This window comes from Zonotrichia leucophrys, chromosome 27 (assembly GCF_028769735.1).
Source record: "Zonotrichia leucophrys gambelii isolate GWCS_2022_RI chromosome 27, RI_Zleu_2.0, whole genome shotgun sequence".
Classification (NCBI taxonomy): domain Eukaryota; kingdom Metazoa; phylum Chordata; class Aves; order Passeriformes; family Passerellidae; genus Zonotrichia; species Zonotrichia leucophrys.
The window spans coordinates 1,352,966-1,378,543 of record NC_088196.1 but is presented as its reverse complement, the minus strand read 5'-3'; the positions used below and the strand labels follow the sequence as shown (position 1 = coordinate 1,378,543).

The window sequence follows — 25,578 nt, the reverse complement described above, 5'->3', positions numbered from 1 at the left end:
AGTGAGGGTCCCACCTGTGCCCTCCCTTTGCTCCTCTGGCCTTTCCCACTGGGTTTTTGCTTTCCCAAGGTCTGAGGGTGGTGGCACTGTGTCCCTGTGTCCCCATGTCCCTGCTCCAGGTGTCCTCAGCTCCTCTCCCATCAGTGAGTTCTGCCTTTGGAGCTGCTGGGCTGCCAAGAGGAAGAGGTCACTGAGCTGCACAGGAAGGGAGAGTCATGAGACTGAGAACAGTTTCACAAAAAAATTGTGTTTCTCCTTTTTTTATATACTGAAAACCCCACAGCCACCTCTGTCTGCACCGAAAGCTGAGGTGAGAAAAGCTGAGATCCTGAGGTGCAGCTGTGAAATGAGGAATGTTCCACGTGTGGGATGTCAGTGGGGAGTGTTTGGAGGAGTCCTGATGGGGGGGAAGACCCTCCCCATGCAGGTTGTGGGGAGCTGAAGGGTGAATTTGGCATTTGGGCTGTGCCCCTCCAGCTCTGCAGCCACCCCAAGTGGGGACAGAGCCCTCAGGCAGCAGGGTCTTTTCCTTGAGATTATTTCTTCTTATTATTTCCTCTTTTCCCTGAGATTATTTCACAGTGGTGGCATCTTATCTTGTCACTGCAAAGCTCTTAGAAAAACATAGAAGGAGCCTCTTGAACTGATGTGACAGCCTTGGAACAAAGACTTCATCAGGTTCTGCGGGAAACATTTGCTCCACAACTCATTTTTCCCTGTCCACAGCTCAATTTCTCAAGTTTTCAGGAGCAGTGTGAAATATTTAACTGTGGTGAGCCTGGAGGAGGATGGAGGCAGATTAGAAACTGGGGTAGGGGAAGATATTTTGCACAGCTGAAATGACTGCAGCAAAAGAAATTAATGCCGAATGCCTGAGCTGTGGATGTTTGATTTGTTAATGGCTTTGGCTTTGCAGGCATTTGGTTGATGTAGCAAATTTCTCAGTGCCATGTGCAGAAGTGCTGATTTCTCCCAGCACAGCTTCAAAATCTGGAAGCAGAAATGGAGATAATTCTGCTAATTGTGGCTGCTGAGATGGAGCTGCAGCATTTGGTACCTGCAGGCAGGATCTGACACAGCTCACGGTTGTTGTCACTGCCCTGGGAAAGGACCAGTGTCCCTCTTGGGCTGGAAGCCTTCAGGATACCTCATGCCATGAAATATTGTGAGATAAATGTGTCTGTCTGTGGGGGAATTGATACAGGAGCATAAAACCCTGCACATCCCCAGCTCCATCCCCTTGCAGCCTTGGCAGCAGCACCAAATCCCTGGGGGGTGTTTGTGAAAGGAGGGGGTGAACACAGAGCAGAGAATCCAGAGGGATGAACCCAGAGCAGAGAGGCCGAAGAGATGAATCCAGAGCAGAATCCAGAGGGATGAATCCAGAGCAGAGCCCAGAGGGATGAATCCAGAGTCCAGAGGGATGAATCCAGAGCAGAGGATGAATCCAGAGTCCAGAGGGATGAATCCAGAGCAGAGGATGAATCCAGAGGGCCAGAGGCTGTGGTTTGGCTGGGATGGTGCCCATGCTGGTGGAGCTGCAGCACTGGCACTGCCAGGGGTCACAGCCTTGGCTCTGACCCACATGGAGCAGCAGGTATGGTGTGGGGAGGGAAGAGAGTCAAAAATAGCATTTCAGGGAAAACTTGCCCTCGCTGCAATCAGAGATAGGAAGAAGGATCAATTGTCCTGCAGCTGAGGATGCAGACTGTGCCAGACAGTCATTAAAGGCGTTTTCCTGTGCCTGCTGATGTGGCTCTGCTCTCAAACTCCATCCCCAGCCTGCTGGGAACTGACCTGTGGCTATTCCAGGGACGTGGGGACTCCAGTGGCCTCCCTGGCAGGTCACAGCAGGCACCAGCCCTCTCTGCCCCTCTCCCTGCAGGCTGAGCCCTCCTTGCACCTTGCCAAAAGCTGAGGTTCCCCTCAGCTCATGCAAACCCTGCCTGGGATGGGATCAGCTGCCTGCTGAGCAAGCTGCTCTGGGGCAGATCCTGTGGGACTGGCTGTGCTTGCAGGAGCTGCTGACAGACATGTGGGTGTTGTGTGTCCACCTCGTGTTTATGGAGCTGTTGTCCTGCAGGAACAGCCCAAGGGGAAAATGAAAATGTTGTGCAAATGCTCAGAGCTGGAGAGGAGAAGCTCCAGGGAGAGCTCAGAGCCCTTCCAGGACCCAAAGTGGCTCCAGGAGAGCTGGAGAGGGACTGGGGACAAGGGATGGAGGGACAGGACACAGGGAATGGCTCCCAGTGCCAGAGGGCAGGCATAGATGGGATATTGGGAATTGGGAATTGTTCCCTGGCACAGGGTGCCCAGAGCAGCTGTGGGTGCCCCTGGATCCCTGGAATTGTCCCAGGCCAGGTTGGAGCACCCTGGGATAGTGGAAAGTGTCCCTGCCATGGTGAGGGTGACACTGGGTGGGTTTAAAGTCCCTCCCCACCAGTCTGTGACATTGAGAATCAGCCTGGCAATGTGCAGCTCCCCTCCAAACTCTGCATTTCTATAAGTAAGAATCTCTTTGTTTATGCACCTGTGTTTCATGGCAGCTTTGCCACAGGGAAAAAAGCATTTTTCACATGATCCAACACATTTTTTTCAGCTATTTCTGCAAATCTAGACTCCTCATGGAGTGAGGCAAAGGAAAAGTAGAAATAGGTCAGGTATTTAAATAAGATGTAGTTGTCTCTCTTCACAGCAAGCTGCCTTTTTTCTGCCTGTGTGAATTGTGCTAATGTAGCAGGGAATAAAGAGAACAAAGGGAAGCAGAAGTGCCACGTTTTCATTCTGGGATTGCAGCTTCAGAGCCCTTTACTTTGCAGAAGTGATACTGAGACCACTCTGGAACATCTCAGCAAATGCTCCTGAAATAATAACCCTCAAATTGTCTGCTCAACCTCTCTGAATACATGAAATCCACTTAAAACCCTGCCTGTCATTTCTGCTGTCACATGAAAAATTGATTTCCCGGCTCCGAGCCTCGTCCTTGGTGCCTTGCAGTGTCATGAATGCATAATATTAAGGAAACACAGGGAAATTTTGGTGCTCTTAGGTTTGAAATGCAGACAACAGGCTGCCCTTGGTCGTTTGAGGTGGGTTTGGATTTCTCAGCTTGGCTCTGTGTTCCAGGAGTGCCTGTGGCTGGTGCCACCCTCCTGCCAGGCCTGCTGTCACCTCAGCTTAGGCTGCTGTCCCTGCTCCTGCTCCTTGGAGAGGAATCCACACTGAAAATCCCCTTTTTAAATAGCTGCACTAATGGCAGGACTTGGTTCCTTGAGTTTAAAGTTGTGTGATGGAAGGAAAATTTTCCTTTCAAAGCTGCCCCAGCCTCTGTTCTCCCCAGGCTTTGTGTTTCCAACCCCAGTGCTCCCAAGCAGAGCAGGGATGATTTCCATGATTTCCATCGTGTCTGAAATTTGATTAGACTGAAATTGTGTCATTGGGGTTTTGCAGTGCTGATCCAGAGGTGATGTCAGGGCTGGTTTGAGCTGGGCTTTCCCTCATGGACAGTTTGAAGCAGCTTTTCCCTTCATTGTAGGAGCAGGGACTGCTGCAGCCCAATCATCCTCACTCTTCCTTCCTCATTCCCTGCTGCAGTTGCTGCTCCTCTTCTCTTTTCTGCCATGGAATTCTCCTCAGTGCCCATCCATTCCCATCCTTTGTGTTGAGGAGAAGCCAGATTTCCTCAGGACCCTTTACAAGCCATCATTTTTGGGGAATTTGGGTGTAGATAAGATTCATCAGCACCCTGAGAACAGCTGTAACCTGTGCAGACATCCCTCAAACACCACCCCAGGAGCAGCAAACCCCAAAGTGCTCTGAGAACCCTCAAGATCTGGGTTCTTTTTCCTGACACCCCTGGGCTCTGCTCAGGGATTTTCCATCAGCACCAACCTCAGTCCAAGCTGCTCCTTGGCTTTCTCCTGGTGTGTTTTACCCCTTTTTGAGCCCTGTCTTCTCTTCAGGCTCCTCCAAAGGGCTCTGGGTGTGCTCCTGCCCCCGGGATCAGAGGTTCAGAGCTGAGCCCTGGCTGACGATGGAGCAATGAGAGCTGTGCCCTGAATCTCCCTGACTTTGCTGCTTCCCCTTCTGCCTTCACCCCCAGCCTGACCCTTCCCTTCCCTGCCATTCTGCAGAGCTGGGGATGTGGTTTTATCCTGCCACGTCCTGCCCATTCCAGGGGGGACAGCACAAATCCCGGGGGTGGGACAATCCCTGTGCCCAGCGCTTCTCCTTCTGGCCGTTCTTAAGAGGAGGGACCTCAGCATCAGGTTAAAAGCCTGTCATTAATTGAAGGATGATTCAGCTGAAGTGTCACCGTATGGATGTAGGGGGAGGAGGAGGAGGAGGAGGAGGCGCCTTCCTCGCTGGCCCCGAGCCACCATCCCCCCCTCCCTGTGCGCTCCCATTCCGCAGCAATCCGTGGTTTATCAGCCAGGAATGAGCTGGGGGTGGCGGCCAGGGTGGGATGCTCGGGGGTGTCACCCCCGTGTCGCGGTCCCCAAGGTCGCAGGGATGGAAAAAATCCCCTCTGGAAAAATCCCCAGCAGATCTCAGCACAGCCCCAGCTCTCTTCTGCCGTTTCTATGTCCTCTGAAGCTTTAGCTAATTCCTCTCTCTGTTTCCATTAGAAAAGGAGAAAAATCTGGGTTTTCAGATCAGCTCTGCCAACAGAGGCGGCTGTTCCAGGCCAGCGGAGGGGAGTGAGACGTGTCCGGGGCTGACAGAGCGAGGTTCCCCGGCCGGAATGTGCCCTGGGGCCGGCTCAGCTCAGCCCTGGGCCGGACTGAGCTGTCCGGAGCCCCGGGGAGCCGCTGCCACCGCGCATGATGTCACCGTGTCCTGCACTAAGTAGGTCACGGTGACACCGCTCAGTGCAGCGCTCTGCCACTGAAAAACAGCTTCGAGAGGGGACTCGGAGCACATCGTGCTCATCCAGGGGTTATCCAGCAATGGGTGGCATTAATGAACCCACCCCGCCGCTCTGCACAGCCCCTTGGCTGGCAGCGCCGAGCATCAGATGGGATGAGGGAGAGCCAGGTTGCTATGGCGACCGGGAGCTGCGAGCAGCGCTCTCCATCATCTTTCCTTCATCCTTCCATCATCCCTCCATCATCCCTCCAGCCCCCCCAGGCTCCCCTCATCCCCCCACAGCCAGCACACACGGCTGGGGTGCGCCCCAGGGTGGCAGAGCCCTCCGGGCACATTCCCAGCTCGGCTTCAATGTGTGTGGAATTTCAGGGAGCTGAGCTGTTTGTCACCCTCACACTGAGCTGTTCTGGGATGTGCCAACCCTGCTGCCATCCCCTGTGCCATCCCCAGCCCTGCTGCTGCTGTCCCCGTGGTTTCCAGCCCCTGAGCTGGTGATTTCAGCACAGCAAATTGTCCTCTCCAATCCCAGCTGCTTCCTGCAGTTTCACTGGCACAGGTGGATCCCAAGGAATAATGAGGGAAAAAAAGCAGGGAATTTCAAAGGTGTCCGTGCTATTTGTGTTCCTGTCATGATTTTGGGTGATCTCTGGGAAGCTCAGTGGCTGCTTCCCCCTTGTTGCCAGGCTCTAAAAATATCCTTTGAATTCACAGCCCTGCAGTGGGAGAAGCAGAGCTGCTCATCCCTGGAGGTTTTCTGAGTACCAAAGTGAGAGCACAGCTCCTCTGTGCTGTTGTTTTCCAGTGTAAAGCATCCATCAGCTGTTCCAACACTCCTTGCTACTCCAGAGTCATTGCCTCTTGTAAATCTGAGTGGAAAACAGATGAATAATCCACACCTTTGTCCTCTGCATCAACCCCCTGCACCTCCCAGTCTTGCAGATGTTGAACAAACACATCCCAGGTGCCTGAAAGGTGTTGGATTCCCTTCAAAGTGTTTTTTGGGGGAATTTTTACCTTCCTTAGACTTCAGCTGGCAGGATTTGATCAGCAGCTGCTGAACAGTCCAGGAGCATCCTTTGAGGGGGGACTTTGCAAATGTGCCCCAGTAAATGTGGGGTGGTGAATTCATTCCCCCAGCTGGGCCATGGAGAGGATCAGCACTGGGAAGAGAATACAGGAAAGATTTTTGCTGTTTCTCATGATGTCCCAAACAGGAGGCAGCTCTGTGCTCATCCTCCTAAGTGCTCTTATTTTATTTATGTGCTGGTGCATTTCTAATGCCAGGCTCTTGGCATCACCCCCCATGTGCTGCTTTCCTCTGCTCCAGCCAAGCACTTGGAATCGTATTTTTGGCATGGTGGTTTTTATAAAATATGGAACACTCCAGCATCCTGAGGCCACGGATGAGCTCTGACTCCCCAAAGCTCTGCCAGGCTCAGAATAGCTCTGAGATGTGACTTCACTGAGGCTGCAGAAGAAGCTGCAGCTCATCCCTGCAGGGTGGGGCTGGGGAGCAGCACATGGGGCTGGGATGTGTCCCCATTGTCCTCCCTGCTGGCACTGCCCTGGTCCAACCCTCCCCACCCTTCCCCTTCCCTTCAAAAATTCAAATTACATTGAATTCTGAGTGAATTTAATGCACAGAATCATTCAGCACTTTGGATTGGAAGGGACCTCAAAGGTCATGGAATCCACCCCCCATTCCTGTGGTGTGCCAGGGATCAGGGAAGGGGCACTCTGTGGGTTTTAGGGCTCCCTCAAAGGGGGAATGTGGCAGGATGGGGGCTCTGCCAGGGTGTTCCATCCCTCATCCATCAGCCCTGGCTGCCATGGGGGCTGGGAGCTGCCTCCACCTCAGGGGATTGGGAATTTTTCATTTTGCCTGCTGGAGGAAATGAAATATTTAACACAATATTGGTGCTTTTTTAACTGGTGGTTTTTTTAGCTCCTTCATTACTGCAGGTTCCCAGGAAATTCCCTGTTGAGTGAGCCTGTGGTTTTCCTCCTCAAAACCCCTGACCAGCTTTAGGGAGTGCTCATGGTGGATAAATGGCATCAGGCACTGGAGTTGATGGCACAAGGGTGGGAAAACCTGAGACTTCTCTTTGAGTTTCATCCAAAGATGAATTCCCAGAGATGAGGGAACCTGGAGCCTCCTGTGCTGGGTGGGCAGGGAAGGGGGAAATTTATCCATGGGATGGTTTGGAATTTATACATGGAATGGCTTGGGTTGGGAGGGGAATTTATACATGAGACTGTTTAGGTTGAAAGGGGAATTTATCCACGGAATTGTTTGGGTTGGGAATTTATCCATGGAATGGTTTGGGTTGGGAGAAAATTTATACATGGAATGGTGGTGCGGAAGGGGGAATTTATCCATGGAATGTTGGTTGAGAAATTTATACATGGATGGTTTGGAGGGAATTTATACATGGAATGGTTTGTTGGGATTTATTATGGAATGTGGGTTGGAGGACCTTGGACAGGGACCAGACCAGGCTGCTCCAAGCCCTGTCCAGTCTTGTCTGGGGTGAATTAATATTCCCAGAGGGGTAACGAGCTCCAGGCCTGGTTTTAGCTGAGCTCAGGTCCAGCTGGGCCCGGCCTGGGGTTCAGGGGGTTCGGGCAGTCAGGGCTGGCCCTGGCTCAGCAGGAGATGGAGCTTGGCTGAGCTTGGGATCCCTCTCTTGGGTGTTCCATGGTAGGAACAGGGACATTCCCTGGGTGTTTCCACTCTGCCCATGCAGTGACACTCAGAGTGATGGCTCAAACCACTTTGGGGCCTTTCCCACCACAAAATATTGCTTTGGGGTGCAGCCCCATGGCTGGGACCGGCCCCATGAGCCCCCGTGGGCTGTCTGGGGGTTTCACAGCAGCCCCTGCCCCATCACCTCAGGATGCCCTGCCAGGAGCACCTAAACCAAAGGGGTTTGCAGAAATGTTGCCCAGCTCTCTGGCATTCCCAGCTCTCCCTGGCAGGGATGATTTCCAGCTCCTAAATCAGTGAGGAGGGAAGTGCAGCTCACTGGCTGCTCCAGGACCTCCCAGCCTCGGGATCAATGGGAATAAATGCATTTTAGGAATGAGGGAGCCAAATATTTAATGGACTGGGGATTTTTATTTAATGGGTTTTTTTAATTGAATATTATTTTATGCAGTTAAATAAATATAATATAATTTTATTATAATTAATATAATATAGTTATATCATTATATTATATTATATTATATTATATTATATTATATTATATTATATTATAATAGAACTATATCACATCATATATATTATATACTATATACTATATACTATATACTATATATATATATATATACAGTATTATATTATATATTACTATTACATATTATATTTATATATAATATTACATATAATGTATTAATATAATATGTAATATATATAGTATAAATTATAATAGATCTATTCTAGATATGTAAATATATATGTAATATATAATATTTATATAAATATTTATTATAATTATTAATATAATATAATATAATATAATATAATATAATATAATATAATATAATATAATATAATATAATATAATATAATATAATATAATAATTTCTATATGAATATTTAATGCTCATCTCAGCAGATGGGAAGAATACACTGAATGTGCGCAAACTTCATGTCAAAGCCAGCAGTGTTTATGTTTATCCTCCAACTTTGTGGCAGTGTTTGTGGAAAGGAAATGGCTTAATGGCTCAGACAGGACTCAAAGGGACCCTCTCAGTGCAGCTGGCTTGGCCCTGCCTTGCCCTGTGCATGGGACACGTGTGACACTTTGCACTGTGTCATCAACAGTTCCTGTTGCTCATTAAAAGGGAAAAGCAGCGTTGTTGTCACAGCTCAGCAGGTGATGATGAAATTGGTGTCACCCAGCAGGTCCCAAAGCCGGGCTGTGCTGTGCTCTGCTCACTCCAAGGGCAAGGCTGAGCCAGAAAGGCTTGAAAGGCCCTTCCTAAGTGCAGGGGTTGAGTTCTGAGCTCACAGTTTAGCCTGGTGCTTCTGCTGCACATTAAAAAATCCCTTCTGAACAGGCACTTCTGGCAGCCTCTGAGGTGATCTGCCTGAGCACACAAAAGAAATACACTGTAAATATTTGCTGGTTTTGAAGATGGAAAAAAAATTCAGTGTCTCAAGTGTCACTTGAGTGCAGATAATGGTGAAAAACCACACGGTGAGGAGGCAGCTGTGCTCAGCTCAGTGACCTTTCCCAGCATCAGAATGCCTGCAGCAGCTGCTCTGACCTTTGACTATGGAAATTCTCCTTTTGATCCTGACTTGAGATCCCCTTGATTCGTGTCTGACTTTCTTTGTAGCCTCTTTTCCGTGGCTTTGATCCATCTTAATGTCTGATTCTGGCAAGGCCACCTGGCTCTGAGGAGCTCTGAAAAGCCAGAGAGAAACATCCTGTGAGCCCTGAGAGGCTTTCACAAGGCAGGTTTTGCAAAACCCTTGTGGTTTCAGAGGTTTTCATCTCCCTCATGGCGCGTGTGAGTCACAGCCTGCCTGTGTCTGTGTGTGTGTGTGTGTGTGTCTGTGTGTCTGTGTGTGTGTGTGTCTGTCTGTGTGTCTGTCTGTCTGTCTGTGTGTCTGTGCATCCCCTGCACCCACCAAGGGCTCCTGGCTGGTTCCTCCTCTCTCAGGAACCTGTGGATGAAGGGAGCTGCCTGAACAGGGTGCAGAGGGGCTCTCAAACAGCCCAACAGCCAAGGCAAGAAGGAAAGAGGGTGTAAGTTGTCTCTGGATCACACAGTTCAGTAAATCATTGCTTTGAACCTTTTTTGAGAGCCAGGGTGTTCTAACAAGACCTGGATGGGGAAAGTCTCTTCTCTAATTTTCTCCCTCTGAGAAGGGTGGGGAGTGCCAAGGAGTCACAGGGATGATGCTGTCAAAATCATCTGAGTCTTGCAGAGGGAAATTGATGCTCTGAGTTGTAAGAGCTTAAATGAGGGATGTGGACTCCAGGTGGCTCTCCAAAATGCAGTTTATTGTATCCAAAATGCAGTTTATCCCATCCAACAGGTTACAGCAGTTCAGGGTTGTGGGTGACAGAGCTGTGCCCACAGCTGTCAGCTCCAGAGACCCTTAGTTTAAGTTACAATGCATTATATACTTTTCTTTTGGTTCCAGTGCATTCTATACTTTTCTTTGCTGAGCATCTTCATACAGCAGAACCAATCTATACCTTAACTTTTATCTCTAGCCTATCATAACTACTGTAATTACCATATTCATGTTACTGTTCTCCAATCACTAAAAGTCAGTACATTACAGTTTAAGCTGGAAGTTGTTTTTCAGTTTTCTTGCAGTGGAAAATTCTGAGACCTTTTTTCTACTTACTTGTTTACCTGTGCTCTCTTCCTGCTTGGTAAAAAAACATCTTGTTTGAGGTGGGTTTATCCTTTGCTCTAAGTCATAAAGACTCTTGCTTCCATCTCTATTCCTTCATCAGACTCTACATTTAAAAATCTTTCTGCCAAGCATCTGTGAGACTTTCTTGTCAAACTTTCATCCTTCCCAACATGGAGTGTGTAAATCTCTTCTGGCAATGGGACCTGGTTCTTTGGAGCTGCCACACTTGAGATGTGGGGGAGGCAGAGCTGCAGCTCTGGAATGAAATATCCACCCAGGATTATTGATGGATGCCCTTTGTGTCCTGACACCCTGGGACAGTGACTTTGGGATTCTTGTGGCACATGAAGAGTGGCAGCTCCCACAGGCTGGGGACAGAGGGGACACAAAGGGCACACAGGTCTCAGTGCAGGTTTTGCTCCTGTACCCCTTGGGAATTCAGCTATTCCTGTTTTTCTCTGTTGAGGCTGTTGTGGGAATAATTTTCTCAGTAGTTTTTCTTCGAGCCCATTGCCCTCAGTATCATTGCTCTGCAAGCTGCAGAAACCCACAAGTGCTTGGGTGAGATAGACCCTGATCCCTGCCCTGCCCTGCCAGCCCAGCTGGGCCCTGAACCCTCTAGAGACAACACTTATCTGTCCCCAAATGTCACTCGTTGTACCTCAGATATGTCCTTGTTTATTACACATCTTATATCCAGTGGCTTTTTACACCCTGCTCAAGAAATTCTTCCCTGTGAGGGTGAGAGGCCCTGGCACAGGTTATTCCGTGGATGCTCCATCCCTGGCAGTGCCCAAGGCCAGGATGGAGCCCCCTGGGACAGTGGAAGTGTCCCTGCCATGGCAGGGCTGGCACTGGGTGTGGTTGAAACTTGATGGTCCTGAAGGTTCCTCCCAGCCCAAAGCATTCCATGATTTTATGGCTCCATCATTGTCACCTCTCTGCCACCACACCTGGCCTGGAGAGCTGATTGAACCTTCCCTGAAGTTTTCATATCCCTGTTTGTCTCCTTGGTTCTTGTTAGGAAGCAGAGCCTTGAAAATTGCCTTTTTTTAGCCCTCTTGAGCTTCTCTCTCCCTGCTTCCTGTGTTTTTCTTCATGCAGAATATAGCTGCTGCTTTTTTGGGCTCTTTTCTGCAGCCTCTCTTCATCTGGGAGCCTTTTCAATGTTTTTTTTTCATGGCTGAACCCTCTCAGAGGCTGAGGCCAGGATCCAGGTGAGGCTGACATGAGGTGTCACCATGATGGGCTGTTCTCCATCCTGCCCCTCACATTCCTCACATCTTGTGTGCAGCTGCAGCCTTCCTTGGAGCCAGAGAATCACAGAAAATCCTGAGCTGGAAACCAACCAGTGAGCCCACAGTGCTGCTGCCTTTCCAGAGAGAGGCCTTGCTCTAAACTCTGGGAAGGTTTGATGGTTTAAAGCAATCCCCTTTGGAATCCATCCCAGTGGGTTCATTGCTGCTGAGCCCTCATTTCACACTTGGTTGCACACTTGGTTGAAATCCCTCTGGTTTGTTGTCATGAAAATCAGGCAATTACTGTGCTGGCTTTGCCATCTCTACCCAAATCCTGCTGCTGAAAAGAGCTCATTTCCCACTCTGTCCATGGGACAGCAGTTCATTTAAAAATCCTGGGAAAGCTTCACAAAGCCCTGTTCCATTGGAGCCCTGGCAGGGATGGGGCTGCAGCTCTGGTGCTGCTGTCCTGGGATGTTCCCATTTCCCCATCCCTGGTTCTGTGTTCCCAGTTCCCATCTCCCCATCCTGCTGTGCTCCCACTGGGGAATGTCTCATCAATCTGCTGTGTTCTCATCCTGTAGCTCCTTCCAGGGCATTCCAGCTCATCTGGGCTTGTTTTTGAGTGTGGAATCATGGAATGGTTTGGGCTGGAAGGGACCTCAAAGCCCATGCAGTTCATCCCCTTTCCACTTTCCACTTCCCATTAGCCCGGGTTGCTCCAAGCCCCATCCAAGCTGGCATCTCCTGTATTCACATTTATTTAACAATCCATTTATGCAATTTCTCAGCCTTACACCTCTTGTCCTCACCAAAATTCCCTCTGATCTTTCTGATCTTTCTGCTCTCCTTCCCTTCCCACCTCGTGCTGGTGCTGTCTCTGTGCAGCTCTCACAGATGTCTGTGGCCATTTCTGTGCCACTTGCCTTGTGTTTCCCCCGAGGTGCTGGATGAAATGCTCACTCAGAACTCTCACATTTCATGGGCCAGTGATCTGCTTCCACTCAGAGCCCTCCTTTCCCTGCTGCTTTCCCTTTTGCCAGCGTTCCCCCAGTGGCTCAGGGGCTGCTCTGGCTCTGGGATATGTCTCCAACACACATGGGATGTGTCCCACACACATGGGATGTGTCCCACACACATGGGATGTCTCACACACACATGGGACTTGTTTTCCACACACATGGGATGTGTTTCACACACACGGGATGTATTTCACACACATGGGACGTCTCACACACACATGGGATGTGTGTCCCACACACATGGGATGTGTCCCACACACATGGGATGTCTCACACACACATGGGATGTGTCTCCCTGCTCACATGGGGCTCCCAGCACAGCTTTTGCCTCCTCCTGTGAGCCAGGAGATCAAGGGAAGATGGGGAGGAGGAGAATTGCCCCGGTCCTGCAGGGCTCACTGGGCCAGGAAAAGGCAAAGAGCAGCCCCAGCCTGGGCTCAGCAGCTGTGGCTGGTACTGCTCAGCTGTAGGAGAGGCTGTTTCCACCCCAAAATATTCCCTGTGTTGTATGAAGAGCTGAGTTTGTAGAAAGCACCAACACCTTGGTGTTTCTTATGAATAAACACCTTGGTGTTTCTTATATAGTAATAAATAAATTATTAATTATTAATTATATATTACAATATAAATTATGATAGTATATACATAAATATAAATGAATGGATATGAATGGATGAATGAATAATAGAATAGAATGGAATGATATAGGTATGAATAAAATTATATAGAATTAAATAAATATATATATTATATTAATTATATTATATTATATTATATTATATTATATTATATTTATTAATTATATTATCACTTAGTGTTTTTATATATATATTATTAATATATATATATAATATAGTTATTTATATAATATATAATATATATAATATAATATAATATAATATAATATAATATAATATAATATAATATAATATAATATAATATATATATATTATAATACAATAAATGTGTATTATATATAATATAATATATATAATATTAAATAATATAATAATAAAATAAACACCTTGGTGTTTATTTTGAACAGAAATCACTGTGCTTCATCCCATACAGACATTCCCACGTGGCTCCCTCGTCCCTGGCAGGATGGGAGCAGTGCTGGATCCTGATTCCCCCAGAATCTCTTTTCTCTCTTCCATTCTGCCAGCAGCCTCAGGGGTGCTGGGGCTGGGTCCCTTCCCTGCAGTGCTCAGCACCCACACCCTGCTGTCCCTTGGGGTGATCAGGAGTGGGGTTATTGCCCAGGAGGAGCCCCAGGAGCAGCAGCACCATCACATCCATCCCTTTGTCCTGATGGAATTGACTTCATCAGGGCTTGGTGGGGAGCCAGGGCTGGACTCAGCCCTGCAGTGCCACAGGGGATCCCTGAGGGGTTTGGGTGGGAAGGGACCTCAAATCCCATCCAGTTTCACCCCTGCCGTGGCAGGGACACTTCCACTGCCCCAGGGGACTCCAAACCCTGCCCAGCCTGGCCTTGGGCACTGCCAGGGATGCAGGGGCAGCCCCAGCTGCTCTGGGAATTCTATTCCAGGGCCTGCCCGCCCTGCCAGGGAACAATTCCTGATTCCCAATATCCCATCCAGCCCTGCCCTCTGGCACTGGGAGCCATTCCCTGTGTCCTGTCCCTCCATCCCCTGTCCAACATCCCCAAAAGGTTGTGGGACAGGTTTGTGCCATCAAAACTCCTTTTCCAGCTCGAGTTTGATTGGAAGTGGGGCTTGTCTGTGCCTTTGCTGCCCTCAGGGTCCTGCTGAGCATCACTGATCTCCAAAGGGTATTTCTGTTGCCCTTGTCTATGAGAGACTTTGTTGTCATCCAGGGTTGTTCTGCTCCATCTCCATCCCAGCCCCTCCCTTTGGGATCTGAATTCAGCAGGAGCTCAGGGAGCAGCTCACATCCAACAGTGATGGATGGGAAGCTCTGGCTCTGCTTTCCCAGCTGCTGCAGCAGCTGTTGCCTCCCTTGGGGCCCAGAGCAAACCTGGGCTGTGCCACTGCTGCTCCAGGAGCCAGGCTGGGCTGGAAACCAGAGGGCATTTCCTTTTCCTGCCCCTCCCTGGCCTCAGCCCAAGCTCTGGAGCAGTGGCCAAGAGCCCTGAGGTGCGGCAGGTCCAGCTGGGGCTGGTGGCAGGGCTGGTGGCCCCAGCAGGGACACCAAGGAGGGTTTGTCAGCCCTGAGCACTCACAGATCCCTGGGGATTGCTCCATGCAGGAGCTGCCCTGCTCCCCCAGCTGAAGCTTTAAGGCTGAACCCTGACATGAAGAAAAGCAGCAGGTGATGAGTGAGCTTTGGCAAGGTGGGATCTGGGCATGAGAGATGGGAGGGAAGCCTTAATTCAATCGGGTTGTCACAGATTGGGAAGGATCAGAGCATCTTCTCCTGATCCCTCCATGCCAGGACAGCGTTGGCTTCACTCAGACTCAGTTCAGGGGATTCTCCTCATCCCAGCAGGAACTGAGACCCAGAGTGATGCAGCTTCCTGCAGGTCCCACAGCCACAGGGCAGCAGGAGCTCCAGATTCCCAGGTCCTGCTTGGGGTCAGAATTCAGATTATTGAGGTTCTGTCTTGGTTTGGAAAGCCAGGAGTCTGCTAAGGAAGGCAGGAGCCTCCCCTGAAATGGAGAATGTAAACCCTCCCCACCCCTCCAAATTGCTATAAATTTTAAATTAAGGGGCTCTCAGGCAAAAATATGGGAGCAGGAAATAACAGTTCTTTAAATGGGAAGGGAAAAAAAATAAAAGGATAAAATAAACAATGCAGTGCACATGAACAGCATTGACAGAGTCAGAACCCAACCTGACACCCTGTGGGTCAGGGTGTTGGTGGCAGTGCCATTGGAATTGTGGCTCAGCCCTCCTGCAGTGTCAGGGGTGGCTCTGTTGGAGCAGGGGGATCTGTAGAGAAGGATGGATTCTGCCTCTGAAGATCCAGTGGAGGAAGAGGCAGCTGCTGTTCCTCTGGGGAATCCAGTGCAGAAGCCGTGCTGGTGTCTCAGAACCTCTGGATTATATCTGGGTAGCAATGCTTGGCTCCTCCCCCTGGGCTCACATCTCCCAGTGGGATGTTACAGTTCTTATCAGCCATGCAGGGACATTCAATAGCTGTTATCAGCAATGTCCCCTCCCAGGGAGGTGTGAATGTGGTCACTCAGAGAGAGAGAGAAGGCAAACTGCCCACTTGACAAAGGTAATCTGCCACACAGATGGTAATGGAAAACATCTTGCTTTGCAATCTTCAACAGGTTCCTCTCCCCAGATCCTCTGAACTTGCTTTGGGACAGGAAAAATCCTCCACCCTTATCCCTGTTAGGGACACTTGGTGCTGGAGCTTTTCCCAAGGAGCCTCTGAGAGGCTTCTCTGGGTGTGCAGCTCGTTCCTCTAAGACACAGCAAAAATAGCAGCCTAAGCTGGGATTGCAGCCCCAGCTCACCCAGGCAGGAGTAAATAACATTAAATACCTGTAAGAACATTAAATACACGAGGGCTTTGTGTGCTGGGCCCTGCCAGCCCCTTCCACCAGCCAGGCATTGTTGTGGAAGTGGTGAAAATCCGAATTTGGGAACTGCAGCTTAAGAGATGTGACACCACCTGAACAGTCTGTTCATGGAAATGGAGTAAAAGCTGCACAAAGGACTTGGGCTGTGGCGCTGGAAATGCTGGAATAGCTCAAACAAGGCAGGACCTGGGGTCTGGGAGCCAAACACAGGGAATGGGATCCCAGCACATCCCCCTGGAGCATCCAGAGAGGCAGCAGAGTCAATGTCAACCATTCTAAACCACTCAGCATGACACTAAAAATGCTGGAAATGTGGGAATTTGAAGTGTGGGTGAGGCCACAGGAAAGAATTCCAAAAGGCCAAGTCTCCCTGGATAGCCCTTCCCGCTGGTGGTGGCTCATGGGGATGGATCTGCTGCAGGATTTTCCTCTCCTGGGGATCTCTGGGGGTTCTTGGCTGGTCCCGAGGGATCATGGCTGGAGCTGGGCCCCATCAGTGGGGCCATGGCACTGCTGGTGCTTCCCTTCCTTCATGGAAAGGGCTGGTGAGCACTGACACAGCTGCCCAGGGCACGTGGAGGTGGCACTTGGGGACACGGATCAGTGGTGGCCTTGGGGGAACAGTTGGGCTTGATGATCCCAGAGGGTTTTCCCCACCTGAATGATTCCATGATTTATGATTTCTCTGCTTATGGCACAAGGAATTTATTTGGGATTTGGAGCAGGGGCCTTTATGGCCTTTAGCAAAGGGGGACATTCGTGCCAGCCATCCTGGCCCTGCTGTCCTCGTGTCCCCACTGGCAGGGACCCCAACAGCCACAGACAAACCAATGGGGGGGGGCAGAATGTCCTGATTCACTCATGGGAGTCATGTTTGGTGCCAAAACTGGGTTGGGGGGTTCAAAACCTGCAGGGACAGGGTTTTGTCCCAGCCAGTTTGGTCTGTCTGTGTCTGTCTGTCTGAGAGGGAATTGGGAACAGCCACCCCCCCATGTGTGATCCCTCCCACTGTTCCAGGCTGTGTTTCAGCCTGAGCTCAGCCCAGGGATGTCCCTGCCTCTGCTGCAGGCACAGAGCTGGTGCCAGGGCTGGTGTCATGGGGTGCCCAGGGGTCACTGCAGGGCACTCAGGGGGCAGTGCCCGAGCTGGCAGCAGCCCCTGGGCCCTCTGGCCTGCTCTGTGCCCTGCCCATGGAGCTGAGGCCTCCCACAGGATCCCAGTACAGAGTGGGAGGCTTCACAAGGCCAGAGATGGGCTCGGAGCTCAGGCCTGGCTTAACACAGAGTTGTGGCTTGGCTGCAGGATGTGCCTGACCTAAAAACACCCATCCCATCCCATCTGTGGCTACCCCCATCCCATGGATCCCATCCCACCCCATCCCATGAATCCCATCCCATCCCACCCCGTGGATCCCATCCCATGGATCCCATCCCATGGATCCCATCCCAACCTGTTTGTTCCACCCCATCCCATCTGCTCTGTCCCATCCCATCTGCCTCATCTTGTCCCTGCCCACCCTGTCCCATCCAGTCCAGTCTGCTCCACCCCTCCTGTCCAGTCTTGCTTGTCTCATCTTGTCCCATCTGCATTGTCACATTGTGTCATTCGTGTCCCACCCCATCAGCCTCTCCTGTCCATCTCACCCTGTCCTGTCCCATCCCATGGATCCCATCCCATAGATCCCATCCCATCCCATCCCATCCCATAGATCCCACCCCATGGATCCCATCCCATGGATCCCATCCCCTCTGACCGTGTCCCTCTGTCCCGCAGGGAGAAGCGCTCCCTGCACGTCTCTGTCACCAACCCGGTGCAGTGCAGCCTGCACGGCAGGAAATGCACCGTGTCCGTGGAGACCAGGATCAACCAGCCCCAGCCGGATTTCACCAAGCACCGCTCGGGCTTTGTGCTCTGCGTGCCGGGCAATTAGCGGCTCCTCCCTCCCCGGAGCGGGGCCGGGACCGCGCTCCTCCCGCCGGGATCCACCGGGAGATGCTCGGCAGCGACCGAAAGGTGCCTAAAGCAGCCTAAAGAAGCTCAAGGTTTGGAAAACCCCAATTCCAGGGGTTTAGAAAAGCCAAATTCGCGCGGAATGAAGACCTAAAATAGCTGGTGACTTGTTCTTCACATTACAAACCAGGCTGGAACACCAGGAGAGCGCTTCCTTTGGAATCAGTCTGAAAAAAAAGAGTTTCTAGGTACTTCCACCACCCCTTCTTCCCTTTCCCACGTTGATTCCTCTGCCCCTCTCCGCTTCTCCCTTCCATGCTCCTTCCCCTTGTGTCAGTCTTTGCAGCTTGATGCAGCCTCCAGAGGAGGAACCAAAGATGCCCAGCTCAGGGAGTCGGGTTCTGTAGGGCCAGATCCCACAGAACCGGGGCCAGGCTGGGCAGGGAGGGCTCCCTCCCACACTCCACACTCCTGCAGCCCCCAAGGTTCATGGAGACGCCTCCAGAGCTGCTGCTTTCCCTCGGGAATTCATCAACCCATCGAGGCACCTTGGCTGGACAGGGGACTTGCAGTGCAGGCCTGGATTCCTTAATCCTGCATTGCTTTTTTTGCCTTAATTACCCCTCCAAGGGCCTGGAGCAGGTGGGACCATGTGGCCTTGCTGAATTTTGGATGATCCACGTGGCTTTGTGTCTGTGCCAGCGTTGGGGTGAGCCCAGGAGCAGGAGGAGTTTGGGGGGCCAAGCTTTGCACTATCCAGCATGAACCTGGCACGGCCCCAGCTGCCAGCACCAGGCTCCTCTCCCTCCGTGAGTTTTCCAGCCTCTCCCCACAGTGGGCTGTGGGTTTTGGGGTGTTGGGCTCATCCTGCCCTGCCCAGATAACCCCAAGCTCTGTGTTGATGGATCTCCTCAGTGGTTCATCCCCACTGTGCTGGGCACTGCTGTGGTTCCTGAGCAGCCCAGGCTGGTGGGATTGGACATTGGGATTGGACTTTGGGATTGGACATTGGGATTGTCCTGGCACTGCTGGTCAGGTCAGGATTCCCAGCCTGGAGATGGGGGTGCTGGGGGTGACCCCACCTCGGGGTCAGCAAAGGGGAGCAGTTGTTTGATGGAGCATTTTGGGAATTTGAAAGCCTGGAAGAGGCTCCTCAGGCACAAAGGTTTCCTGAAGCTGTGCCATGGACAGGTCACTGCAGCCTTGGTGTCCCCCTGGCACCCCCGAGACCGGGGGGGACAGGGATGTGGAGCACAAATGAGCACGGGAGCCCCATGGCAGTCTCCATTCCCATTGTCCCTGGCCTTGGACCTGCCCTGGGAGCATCCAGCACCCCCAGCCCCTCTCAGGGGGCAGCTCTGGGATGTCCCCTTGGGCAGGGGCTCCCCCAGACCCCCCAGCACCAGCACAGGGCCAGGAGGGGACAGCGACAGCCCCGACCCTGCCAGGCTCACAAAACACCCCAGGATCCTTCCAGCACCTCCTTGGACCCCAAACCAGCTCCTCTGGAGGGGCACCCCCAATGCCAAAGGCCGGGACCCCCCCGGCCGTGTCTGTGCCTTGGGATTTGCACTTCTCGCCTCCGGTCCCGGTGCAAACGCCCCCGGCCCGGGGTGGGATCAGCACTTTTGTCCCTCCAGGAGAATGGGGGGATGGAATCGGCATGGACAGCAAGGAATTGCAGCTTGGGAAATGATCTACCATGAGATGGCAATATTGTATGTGATGAGATGTGTCTTATAAAATATATTATCTGTTCCTGCTCTGGTTTTATATATATATATATAAAATATATATATAAATATATAAAATATATATATTCTTGGTTTTCCCATAAATTAACTATTTCTAAATTGAAACTTGGATTCTCAGCCGGGGGCGATAATGCAATGAACCTTTTTTTTTTTTTAATAAATCGCTGATATTTTATGTGTAAAAGAGCATTAAAAAAACCCTACTATAATGGACCTGGATTTTGTTTACATAATTCACATAATAAATAATAAAAGAAAGCAATTAGCTCCATCCCACCATGGCACTGCCCGTTCCTGATGATGCCCAGAGGGATGGGATGGATTTCCCAGTTATCCCAGTTATCCCAGTTATCCCAGTATCCCGATTTTCCCCTCGGTGCTGCCGCTCTCCCACCACGGGGTGACCCCGGTAACGCGATTAAAGCGGCGGCTGCGTTAAATCTCTGTCGTCAACACAAATCCAACCTCCGAGGGCTGCGAGCGCAGAAAAGACTCGGCCACGAGCCGCTGCCGTGTAATGGATGGTCAGTGCATTTTTATTTAATCAGCACAGTACAAAAATAAATAAAAATAAGGGGAGGGGATTAAATTACAGGCACACTGAGCCCCATGACACAGTCGGTCGGGTTATAAACCACACATACTTACAAACACACTATACACATACATACAAAAATGAGACAAATATAAATTAATAAGTAACAATACCCACCAATTTGGTCAACAAAGATCTACAGAAGAGATTGCACTAAAAAAACGTACGTACACATGTATCATTAGCAGGGTCCAATGTACAGCCATGAAGAGCTTCAAGTGAAAAATCAAAAATAAAAATAAATGGCACGTTATTTCTCCCTCTTGTTCGCCAGTTTAACGCCCGATGGACCAGAACTAAACTAGAACTGAGCACACGGAGAAAAGAAAACGATAAAACCCAAAGAGAAGGTCTCAGTCCCCAGGCCTGATACGGGAATACCGGCTCGAGACTGCGGTGTCGGGGTGGTGGCGGGTCTTTGTGCATGGGTGTAATTTTACAGCCATCTCTCGTTAAGGTTTTTCTTTTGATTATTATTTTTTTATGCGTTTTTTCCTTTTTTTTTTATCCCGAAGACACAAAATGCTCCTGTTTGCATGCGCAATACCACTGGAAAAGCAACAATGACAGAAGAAAGAAGGGTTGTTTTTTTTTTTCTCTTTCCCCCCCGCAGGTTTGCAGTTCGTTGGGTTTGTTCTAGAAGAATTCATATAGCAGCATGTGGCGGCTCCCCTTGCTTGCACACTCAAGTAGATCCTTTACACAATACTCATGACCAGTGCACGATGGGAACAAGACATTTCACATTGATCTCATGAACAGTAGCGGTGATTCCCGTCACCCGGACCCGCTCGGGAATTCGAGTCTCTTCAAAGAAAATAAATAAAGGGGAGGGGGAGATGAGGGAGGAAAGGGGGGTGGGGGGGTCCCCGGGCCGTGCCCGCGTCTCTGTCCCGGTGAGTCCCGACCGGGCCGGTTCAGCCGCCTGCGCTGGAGCCTTTACAGGAATTATTCTCCTTTTTTTTAAAATTTTTTCCCCCTACCTGGGCTCTGTCTCGGTGATGCGGTGACCGGCGGAGCCCCGCTCCGCTCCCGGGGGATATCGGCTGGGGAAGGGATTCTCGTCATCCCCCCCATCCATGAACCGCTGAGATCAATCCATGGCGGAGCCGCAGCATCCCCGGGCCCGCAGCACGGGGAGGGCAAAGCGGCGGCTGCAAAGCGGCGGCGCGGGAGGGAACCGGGGCTCTGCGCTCCGGTCCGGCGGCGGCCGAACCCCCCGTGTGCCCCCCGGGATGGGGAGGCGGCGGCTCCCGCCCTTCCCCGCCGGGCAAATCCCCCCGGGAGCGGTTCCGGGGGGCGGCGGGCGCTCACCGGTCGAGGCCGATGAGCAGCCGGCCCTTCTCCTCGGAGCCGCTCTCCTTCTTGAGGTCGGCGAAGACCTGCGTGAAGTAGTGCGGGTCGGCGTTGACCTGCAGCATCTTGGGGCTCATGAGGTCGATGATGGAGAGGCAGCGGTCCCAGAAGGCCTCCTTACAGCTCTCCACCAGGAAGGGCTTCAGCGGGTACGAGATCTCGTTGCCCATGTAGGAGTAGGAGAGGTACAGGCAGGTGAGCAGCACTGCCTGCAGTTCGTGGTCGCTGGCCACCTCGGCCGAGATGACGTCCCGGCACAGCATGTAGAGGAAGACCACGTTGGCCGGCGTGATGAAGCCCTGGTCCTGCCAGCCCTGCAGCAGCAGCGAGCGGTCCACGGAGCGCAGCCAGAGCACGGGGTCGGTGGGCGAGAGGTGCTTCAGGCGGTAGCAGCGGCGGCACAGGAACTCGCCGAGGCAGCGCAGCAGCTCGCTGGTGGACGCCTGCACCACGACCCGGCGCGGGGTGGCGGCGGCGGCGGCGGGCGCGGCCGGGGGCGCCTTCTGCGCCGAGGCGAGGGCGGCGGCGGCGGCGGCGGGGGGCGGCGGGGGGGCGAAGGTGGCGAGGTTGGCGCAGGAGAGCGATTTCTTCAGGTTCTCGTTGTTGAGGTGGGTCACGTTGCTCTGGTAGCCGCCGTTGGGCTGCACCTTCTTGGAGCTCTTCTTCTTGGCGGAGACGGCGGCGATGCGCTTCCAGGGCAGCACGGAGATCAGCGAGTGCCGCTTCAGGCCCTTCTCCTTCGCGTTCTTGCTGTTCTGCACCGCCGTGTAGTGCCCCACCGTGGCCGCCCCCTCCTCGAACAGCGGGGCCTTCCGGTAGCTCGGCGACAGCGACAGCACCGTGCCCATGGCGCCGGCCGCCCGGCGGGCGCACGGCGGGCCCCCGCCGCCCGCCCCGGCCCCGGCCCCGGCCCCGGCCCGGCCCGGCCCGGCCGGCCCCGCTCTCGCTGCTCCGCCGCCGCCGCCGCCGCCGCCGCCGCTCAGCGCCGCGCCCGGACCCGCCCCGCGCCGCGCGCGCTCCCGCCGGCGCAGTGCGCGCGCCCGCCGCCCCGCCCCTCGCCGACACGTGCGCCCGCCGCGGCAGCCGAGGCCACGCCCCCTCCGCGACAACAGATGCCGATGGCCACGCCCCCAGCTGACCAGGTCCCGCCCCCGCACGGTGACAGCCGACGGTGCCCCGCCCCCTCATTGCCTTCAATGGTTCGTGCCCGCCCGTGTCACGCTAAGCCACGCCCACATAAACCAGGCCCCGCCTTCCACTGTTTATGAATGACGGATGCCCCGCCCCTCACGGCCCTAGCCCCGCCCCCGGTCCGGCTCCGCGTTGGGGTCCCGGAGGTCGCAGAGCCCGCGGAGCCGCCGAGCCCCCAGGCAGGGCCGGGCACGACACGGAAGGGAAAAGAATAAAAAGAAACGAAAATAATTTTTTAAAAATCCTAAAATTCAGATTTAAAACGCTTCTCCACCGACATCCCGAGCCGCACCCCGGATTCGCACCCGGGCCCCGCACCCCGCGCTGCCCTGGCCGCTCTTTGCCCGCCCGGCGGGGCCTCCCCAGCTCCGGGCCGGGGAGCGAAGGTACCGGGGCAATGAAATGCCCGGTACCGCGTTCTGAGGCCGGGCCGGGTTTGGGGAACGCGCCTGCATCTCCCGAACCCCCCGGGTCCCACGGCTCTGCTTGGAGCCACCGCCCGGCCCAGCCCAGCGCCCCTTGCCCGGACGGGAATCCCATTCCCGCTGGTACCAGGATCCGACACTGGGATCCCATTCCCACTGTGGTACCGAGATCCCATTCCCACTGTGACAGGGATCCCATTCCCGCTGGTACCAGGATCCCATTCCCACTGCGGATCCCATTCCCGCCGATACCGGAGCAGCCCCGGCTCCGGGGGGAGGCACCGGCAGCCGCGGCCCCGCCGGGCTCTCCGTGACTGCAGCGACACTCAGAGGCCGCTCCGCCGCCACCGCGGCTGCCGGGCCCGCTCCGGCCGCGGAGAGCGGAGCCCGGCACCGAGGGAAGCTCGGGCACGTCCCGGTCCGGCGCTAATGACCCAAATTAATTTATATTCATTTACACCCATTTATGCCCTGCCCTGGACCCGCGGCTGACAATGGCATTCCCGCAGCAGGGAAATCTCAAAAAAAACCCCCAAAATCTGCCGTGAGGACAGAACTGTCCCCAAAACCCTGCCTGACCATCAGAACACATTTTAAGCCACTATGGAGCCTGTTTTTGGGAAGTGGTCCAGGCTCTCTCCTCTCCAAACCACGGGGGCAGTGACAGCCCAGCCTGGGCACTGCTGTCACTGAGAATTCCCTTTGTCCATTAAAGCATCCCCCAGAGATCCACACAGCAATTGCCATCTTTTAAATTCAGCTTTATGAAGTTTAAGCCAAAAGGGTTTAAAACCAGGCTGTACAATTTGAGGGGGTTTGGCCCTAATTTTAACACGCTTAGAGGCGCCTCAGAAAACCCCGTTGTTCCAAAGGCAATTCCAGGGACTGATGTGTCACCAAACCCCCTAATCCCATACAGGGCACCAAAGCTGGTGTCACCACAGCCCTGCTGCATCATCCTGGTCAGGTCCCCTCAGCCCCGAGCACAGGGCCCTGCCAGCCTGGTCACATTGTCACCTGTGGGGTCAGGATCAGCTCTGTCCCCACTGGGGGACGGCAGCTGGAGCAGGACACCATCCCCAGCAGGGACACACAGGACAGAAGCTGCAGGAGGGCAGGGTTGGGTGGGATATTGAGCAGGAATTGTTCCCTGTGAGGGTGGGCAGGCCCTGGCACAGGTTATTCCATGGATGGCCCATCCTGGCAGTGCCCAAGGCCAGGCTGGATATGGTTGGAGCCCCCAGGGACAGTGGGAGGTGACCCTGCCATGGCAGGGGTGGCACTGGGTGCTGGTTTAGGTGACATCCAACCCAAGCTCTCCCGGATTCTGTGACTCCTCATCCATCTCCACCCCATGAATGGATTTCCTTTCATTCACCCACAATCAGCAGCTAATTCAGCAAATCCCATCCAAATGACACATCCTTGGGGAAAATGCCACTTCAGGGGCATCACAGTGAACAGGACAGAGATGTTTGGAGAAGAATCTTACTAATCAGTGTTAAAAAACGAATTATTTTCCTTTTTTTAGAAACTAGAAATGCACCTCTCTTCTGCCTGAGATGTAAGAGCAGAGTGAAACCCACCACATTTTCTGGTTTCTTTCCTGCACCACCTGATGTCTCAGGAGTTTCAGCTATAAAAATTCAAGATGTTGTATCAAAGACACCCTAAACCTCCTCCCCAGCCTTTTGAGGAATCTGGGCCTGGCCTGGTACAGTGTGAGACTCCAACACAGCAAAAGGGCATGATCAGGAAAGGCTGGAGGGGTGAGAGGACATTAAATCCATTATTTTCCACCATAATAATAATTATTATTATACATTCAGTGCACTAGAACTTGTTGTGCCAGGGTCATGTCACAATCCATAAATCTTTTGTGATGCCAACTCAAACATTCCCATCTGGTGTCTCCAAAACATGGTCCCCAAGGATGCTCTCGTGAGGGATGAGCCCACCCTTCCTGCACCCAGCCCAGGATCAGCCCTGGTGGCTGAAGACAGGAGACAAAGGTTTTTGAAAAAAAAATTCTTTATTGGAACTCATCTGAACATCAGATATACCTGGTGTTGGTTAGCAAGAACCGTTTGTACATTTGATATTGATGGTGCCAAAAACCCAAACAGCGACTGACTGGAGGAGATGGAAATTAAGAATAATAAAATAAAATAAAGTGAAAGGTTGGAGAGGTCAAAATGTGAACAGAAAAGGGGAAAAAATCAGCCAGTCTAAGAGTCAGCATGAAGGCAAAATATTTCCTGATAAAACAGAATCCTTTTA

At 52.4% G+C, this 25,578-nt stretch overlaps 2 protein-coding genes across 2 annotated transcripts in view; one reads left to right on the top strand and one right to left on the bottom strand.

Moving 5' to 3' along the window:
- Positions 1-19,888, top strand: part of MYO1D (myosin ID) — a 171,934-nt gene extending 152,046 nt beyond the window's left edge. Inside the window, exon 22 of the mRNA XM_064733632.1 lies at positions 17,801-19,888. Within this exon, the coding sequence (XP_064589702.1) occupies positions 17,801-17,957 (157 nt within the window). The 3' untranslated portion in view covers positions 17,958-19,888. The remainder of the gene's footprint in view (positions 1-17,800) is intronic.
- A 356-nt stretch (positions 19,889-20,244) lies between these two features.
- CDK5R1 (cyclin dependent kinase 5 regulatory subunit 1) lies at positions 20,245-22,603 on the bottom strand. Its single transcript, XM_064733882.1, has one exon. The coding sequence runs from the start codon at positions 22,528-22,530 to the stop codon at positions 21,637-21,639; it is 894 nt and encodes a 297-aa protein (XP_064589952.1). The 5' UTR covers positions 22,531-22,603; the 3' UTR covers positions 20,245-21,636.
- Between the last annotated feature and the right edge of the window lie 2,975 nt (positions 22,604-25,578).

What these genes read in the sequence shown, in the direction of transcription:
- CDK5R1 (XM_064733882.1), bottom strand. Translation starts at nt 22,530, where the DNA reads ATGGGCACGGTGCTGTCGCTGTCGCCGAGCTACCGGAAGGCCCCGCTG.